The sequence below is a fragment of the Salvelinus fontinalis genome, chromosome 15 (genome assembly GCF_029448725.1).
Source record: "Salvelinus fontinalis isolate EN_2023a chromosome 15, ASM2944872v1, whole genome shotgun sequence".
Classification (NCBI taxonomy): Eukaryota; Metazoa; Chordata; class Actinopteri; order Salmoniformes; family Salmonidae; genus Salvelinus; species Salvelinus fontinalis.
This window is the reverse complement of record NC_074679.1, coordinates 16,483,699-16,490,582: the sequence shown is the minus strand read 5'-3', so window position 1 is coordinate 16,490,582 and position 6,884 is coordinate 16,483,699. Positions and strand designations below refer to the sequence as shown.

The 6,884-nt window shown below is 44.0% G+C and overlaps 1 protein-coding gene across 1 annotated transcript; it reads right to left on the bottom strand.

Moving 5' to 3' along the window:
• Positions 1-232: 232 nt before the first annotated feature.
• On the bottom strand, positions 233-1,258 carry LOC129811239 (uncharacterized). The gene is made up of 2 exons (XM_055862397.1): positions 804-1,258; positions 233-596 (listed from the first exon to the last, which is right to left on the bottom strand). Exons 1-2 carry the CDS (start codon positions 1,256-1,258, stop codon positions 233-235), a joined length of 819 nt encoding a protein of 272 aa, XP_055718372.1.
• Positions 1,259-6,884: the final 5,626 nt, after the last annotated feature.

Here is a 6,884-nt window from a genome sequence, read left to right as displayed (position 1 = left end):
AACTCGCAATCGATGGATTCTATTCTATTAGATATGTTTAATTAACATACAATTGGAAACTAACAGTATAGTTGAAAGATATATCGCACGTAGAAATCTGAAGGGGTGGCCAGCAGAGATAGGACGGATGGGATGAGGGAAACCAAGGCGGTAATGTGGTACTGGAATTGAGTGTAGTTGCTGAGTGAGGGGTAAAATGACAGTAAAAAAGAAAAATAATTTTAAAATGACACTAAAAAGTCTTGGATAGTTGAGGGGCGGTTTTCGGGGCGTCTTGGATGGTTGAGGGCCGGTTTTCGGGGCGTCTTGGATGGTTGAGGGCCAGTTTTCGGGGGTCTTGGATGGTTGAGGGGTGGTTTTCGAATGGTTGAGGGGTGGTTTTCGGATGGTTGAGGGGTGGTTTTCGGATGGTTGAGGGGTGGTTTTCGGGGGTCTTGGATGGTTGAGAGGCGGTTTTCGGGGGTCTTGGATGGTTGAGGGGTGGTTTTCGGATGGTTGAGGGGTGGTTTTTGGGGGGTCTTGGATGGTTGAGGGGCGGTTTTCGAGGGTCTTGGATGGTTGAGGGGTGGTTCAACTCGCAATCGATGGATTCTATTCTATTAGATATGTTTAATTAACATACAATTGGAAACTAACAGTATAGTTGAAAGATATATCGCACGTAGAAATCTGAAGGGGTGGCCAGCAGAGATAGGAGGGATGGGATGAGGGAAACCAAGGCGGTAATGTGGTACTGGAATTGAGTGTAGTTGCTGAGTGAGGGGTAAAATGACAGTAAAAAAGAAAAATAATTTAAAATTGACACTAAAAAGTCTTGGATGGTTGAGGGGCGGTTTTCGGGGCGTCTTGGATGGTTGAGGGGCGGTTTTCGGGGGTCTTGGATGGTTGAGGGGTGGTTTTCGGGGCGTCTTGGATGGTTGAGGGGCGGTTTTCGGGGGTCTTGGATGGTTGAGGGGCGGTTTTCGGGGGGTCTTGGATGGTTGAGGGGTGGTTTTCGGGGGGTCTTGGATGGTTGAGGGGTGGTTTTCGGGGGGTCTTGGATGGTTGAGGGGTGGTTTTCGGGGGGTCTTGGATGGTTGAGGGGTGGTTTTCGGGGGGTCTTGGATGGTTGAGGGGTGGTTTTCGGGGGGTCTTGGATGGTTGAGGGGCGGTTTTCGGGGGTCTTGGATGGTTGAGGGGTGGTTTTCGGGTGGTCTTGGATGGCCATTGTCGTGTCGTCGGCAAACTTAATGGTGGTGTTGGAATCATGTGTGGCCATGCAGTCATGGTTGAACAGGGAGGGCACTGAGCATGCACCCCTCAGGGGCCTCCGTGTTAAGGGTGAGCCATGACCAGCCTTTCAAAGCATTTCATGATTACAGATGTGAGTGCTATGGGGCGGTAGTCATTTAGACAGGTTACCTTGGCATTCTTGGGCACAGGGACTATGGTGGTTTTCTTGAAACATGTACAGTAGGTATTCCAGACTGGGTCTGAGTGACAGAGAGTGCTTTACATAGCCATAGGCGCTTTGAATGGTGTTTTTGTGGGACTGAAGGTAAAATTACATTTTTACCGGTTCCCATGCTTTTAAAATAATGGTTCTCTTCCGGAAATCTAGTTAATCACTTTCGTTCCCGGTTCTGTTACCGTTCCTCAAATGTTTGTTATTTTCCTGTTTTCGTTCTGTTCCCTGAACCGGTTCCAACCCCTGCTTAGAACTGGATACTATTTACTCTTTAGGCCAAGTGGCTGTCTTCATTCATAAAGTAATGTTAAAAGTTGATACATTCAAAGATTCAAAGGCATCTTCTGTATCAAAAATACATGATATTTCCCCCCTTGATGAAAGAAGTCAAGTTACACTATACACTATGACCCACACTCTCTTGGCTTGGCAACCCAGGATTTTATCAGCTCTCTAACACACTTATGGGGAGGTGTTAGTATATCCAGAGTGTGAATATCCTCTATAACTCTGTCACTCAGACTGGGCTTGGTACTCTTGGATCAGAAGTGGCCCGCAGCCCGGTAGCTGGAAAAAGCATCCTACAGAAGTCTTGAAACTGTGACAGGAAATATTTAGACAACACATTAGCACTGTCAGTCTCCGAGAATGCCAATGGACCCAGAGGAATATGCGTAGAATGGGGACGTGGGGTGAAGGAGGAAGGGCTCCCTCCCTGCTACTGTTCACATATAGATTTCATGTGTGTTTAACCCTGGGAAGTCAGACCCATGTTGCTTTTCCTTCCACCACAGAACTATCAAAGCAGCTGATCACACCAGCCCTTACCCAGACACGTCAAACACCAATATATGGAAGGACCCCAATCAAGCCTATAGGAGCTTCCACATCATTCATGGTTTAGGCTACCTCCCTGCTATATTATACCATGCCAATCACTCAGAGACAGGGATGGTGTAACACACAGTCTTCACCTGTTTCTGATTAGCCTAGGAAAGGAAATCGGTGGCGGCTGTCTGAGTCTGTGCCACAAAAACTGAACAGTGTAAAAATGAGTGGAGAGCAGTATGAAGACAGAAGTCACTTTGTGTTTAGAACAGCACACACACACACAAGTATTTTCCAATTCAAGTTGCATTGTCCTCCAAGATTGGCTCAATATCTCCTTAACTCATGCATCTTGGTTGGACTGTGAGGTTAAAGACAGTACAGTATGGAGATGGGCAGAAATCCATCCCTGATCACGCTTGTAGGCGATGTTATGGCAATGTTGGCTAGCTAAGATCATGCACATAAACACCTCATCAGGTCTAACAGTCATCTCACGCTGAACTGTGCAGACCCTCATATCAAAAGGACTCCTTCGATATAAAGTTATTTTTGATGAAAATGAAAACGTATCAGTTTGTCACTTTCGCAGCGGTTGGAGTAATAACATGTTCAACTACTTAAGATATTGGCTCAAATCTAGGCTGTGCATTTAGATTGAGAAAATTAACAACTAAGGATGAATTTTTCACTTCTTTCATTGACTTCTCAAACCCCGGCCTGGTCTGCTTGGTCTGTTTCGCAAGCTTTTCCGGAAGTCTCACGATGTTGCACCTCTGGGTTTGAAACTCTGTTGCGAGATACTGTACCGAGTCTAGTGACACTATAGAGTTGCTTTTCCTGGGCAGAAGCAGCAGCCAACTAGAGTAAAGTTGAAGCTACGATCCCCCGCTGTGAGTCACTAATTCAAACACATCCAATCAAGTTTAACACAGCCTCGGTACACCAGGTTTCACAGAGCCACGCCAAAGCATCAGGCCAGATTAATCACACAGAGGCAGCTGATGAGGGGGTGATTCAAAAGGTCCCGCCATGTGTCAGGCAGAATGACAGAGACTTCAGTTCACAACGTCTCAGCCTCTCATGCTTTCCCCTTTCACCACACTGAGAACATCTGCATTTTGTTGGTTTAAAAGCCAATGGGACCTATTTAAAATAGTTGACTCCGTCTCTTTCTGCATGGCCAGGCCTCTGAGTGGAAGAGTCATGACGACTTTTTGACTGGAAGAATAACACTGAATTGTGAAAGAGGACTCTTTGTTTGAGTTTCATGGTCTTTGAATGGCAACCTTGTGATCCAGACATGCACAGACACACACACCCTCATCATTCTCAGTGCTTCCTGACAACACCCTGTGCTAACAGCTTCTTCCAGACTCTTCATGTACGTCTCACCTCTACCTGGAAGCATTATGGTGTTGTGGTGAGATTAGGGCGGTTTCATGTGTCTGGAATGACTAAAGCAAATAGCTGATGTTTCTTAGTCCATACAGGCTCTCTCTAATCCCCTGTGGGTCTCTTTGTGTCTGGGTTGGCTCAGCCCCCACCAGCAGAGCAGAGCTGTCTGTATGGTGCTGTGGAAGGTCCCTGAGGAGATAGCACAAAGCAGCTCACAGGGTTGTGTAAATACAATTTGTCTAGGATGAAAGCTCAAATGAGTTTCCATGACTCTCCGGGATGACTGGAGTGTGGCCTCCCAAACTCACGCATCATTATGGTGGACATCACATTCATTACAGAGGCCAGTTAAAGCCCATCACTAGGGTGTTTCCTGTGTTCCCCATCCCTCTTATTGTTATTGAGAAGACCTCTGTTGTCTTTCATGTAGTTTACCGTACTAGCTTACCAACCATGGGATTTTTGTTTGATTTGCCTTTTGTTATTGCTTTCCATTTAACCATTTCACCTCTGATGCCAGAACAAAACATTATGCCTATGTTTGTATGAAATACCAGGTATAGAACTCCAGTTTGAACAGCAGAAGTGTAATAGGCCTACAACTTCACATGCAAAATCATATGCAGAATGAATTCAACAATCTAACTCATCCCCATGCAGTCACTGACGTTTATTTGTAATAAAGTTAAAACTGTTGGTCAGATCTCTCTTCAACAGCAGCAGTACATGTTGCTCACCAGGCTTCCTGTTAGGGAGTGGGGATCAGAAATTAGTATATTTCCTTAGTTCATTTCATGTTCTTCCCCATGGCGACAGTATTTTAGCAAACCATAATCTCCAAGCACTTGGACATTATTGAATATGAATAAATGTCAACAGTCTCAATGGTTGTGATTTGAACATCATGGTCATGATGTTGTCTAGAAACTTAGAAACCAACATTGGCAGTTAGGGACAGATGTCTGCACCATCAGAGATTCCTTCTGTCATACATTGCAAGTTTCAACAGCTGATTATTGAAAATAATTGCATTTTCTCTAACCATAAGTCTACAAATCATTCAGTTTCATCCTGAGAATAAATGCAATAACAGTGTTGCATCTGCATTACCAATAAAGTCGTCACAAAACAAAAGCACATAACAACAGGGACTTACTATCATCCTGCTCCATGTGAAAAGTGACATCCTACTGCAAGACAATGACGCACCCCGATACCAAGCTTTTCTTTGGTGCATAAAGGTGTTAGAATTTCTCAGCTGTTTTAAAAGACACATAACCACATACTGAGTGGTCTGTCGTTTGTCCAGACTCCTTGCCTTCAGACAGTTAGATAACTTGTGGGGAGAGGATCTAGAGAGAACCACTCCCTCAGGCTACATTCTAGTCAAAATAACAAAGCTACATTACCTCACACACTCTGACCCTGCCAGCGAAGATTCATGGTACCATTCATCTCTAGCCCTAAGTCCTCCATAAGACCATGGTAACACCTCATAGAGACCAATACTTTATCACCTGTGTGACATAACAGATGCCATAGACCTGATGTCAGGATCAAGGTATGACCATGGCTGGCTAGTTAGTTGTCTTTAGCTAACCAAAGTGTTGGTATGTGTCAATGGTCAGTCATGACTCATTTGTCATGACCAGATTGTCAAAGCACTAAGATGGTTACTTGTAAACATGTCATTAGACAACATACCTTAGATTTGCATCTCCCTTTTCCAACCAATGAAAATCCCCAAAGGAAACTAACTCCCTCTAAGGCTAAGTTTACAATGACACTCCACCACTGGGTTTATGATGAGTACTCACACCTAGATATGTGAGCACACAGTTATCATAATAATCACAGATATGTATATATGGCAAAACAATGTCCTAGTGTGTGAGATTGTGTCTGTTTCCTGTTTCCTGTTTCTTGGGATTACAGCACAACCATTACAACTGAGAGCAGGACAATAACAAGCCTGCCATATACTGGCAAGCAAAAGGTACTTCAGCCTGTCACATACAGAAAGTATTCATACCTCTTGACTTATTCCACATTTTGTTGTGTTACAGCCTGAATTCAAATGGGATTAAATTGCTTTTTTTTATGACCTATCTACACATATTACCCCATAAAGACAAAGTGAAAACATATTTTTAGAAATGTTTGCTAATTTATTGAAATTTCAATTAAGAAATATCTAATTTACGTAAATATTTACACCCCTGAGTCAATACATGTTAGAATCACCTTTGGCAGCAATTAAAGCTGTGAGTCCTTCTTGATAAACAAGGAGGTATTGTTTCAGAACACATTTTCCTATAGATGGAAAGTGTATGTTTGACAGACCTTGATATGGTTGCTAGGCTATAACAATAATGATACACTATATACACACAAACGTATGTGGAATTAGTGAATTTGGCTATTTCAGCCACACCCGTTCCTGACAGGTGTATACCATCGAGCATACGCCATGCAATCTCCATAGACAAACATTGACAGTAGAATGGTCTTACTAAAGAGCTCAGTGACTTTCAACGTGGCATCGTCATAGGATGCCACCTTTCCAACAAGGCAGTTTGTCAAATTTCTGCCCTGTAGAGCTGCCCTGGTCAACTGTAAGTTCTGTTATTGAGAAGTGGAAACATTTAGGAGCAACAACGACTTAGAAGTGAAGTGGTAGGCCACATAAGCTCACAGAGTGCTAAAGCGTGTAAAATCGTCTGTCCTTGGTTGCAACACTCACTACAGAGTTCCAAACTGCCTCTGGAAGAAAAGTCAGCACAAGAACAGTTCACCGGGAAGTTAATGAAATGGTTTTCCATGGCCGTCCAGCCACACACAAGCGTAAGATCAACATGTGCAATGCCAAGCGTTGGCTGGAGAGGTGTAATGCTCACCACCATTGGACTCTGGAGCAGTGGAAACACGTTCTCTGGAGTGATGAATCACACTTCACCATCTGGCAGTCCAACGGACAAATTTGGGTTTGGCGGATGCCAGGAGAAAACTACCCCAATGCATAGTGCCAACTGTAACGTTTGGTGGAGGAGGAATAATGGTCTGGGGCTGTTTTTCATGGTTCGGGCTTGGTCCTTTAGTTCCAGTGAAGGGAAATCTTAACACTACAGTATGCAATGACATTCTTCATTATTCTGTGCTTCCAACTTTGTGGCAACAGTTTGGGGAAGGCCCTTTCCTGTTTCAGCGTGAC

Bases quoted from the DNA above. Each gene is read 5' to 3' on its own strand.
- LOC129811239 (XM_055862397.1), bottom strand. From the start codon at position 1,258: ATGGCCACACATGATTCCAACACCACCATTAAGTTTGCCGACGACACG. The intron at 597-803 runs GTCAATTTTAAA...CATATCTAATAG, and splicing joins ACCATCCAAGACTTTTTAGT to AATAGAATCCATCGATTGCG.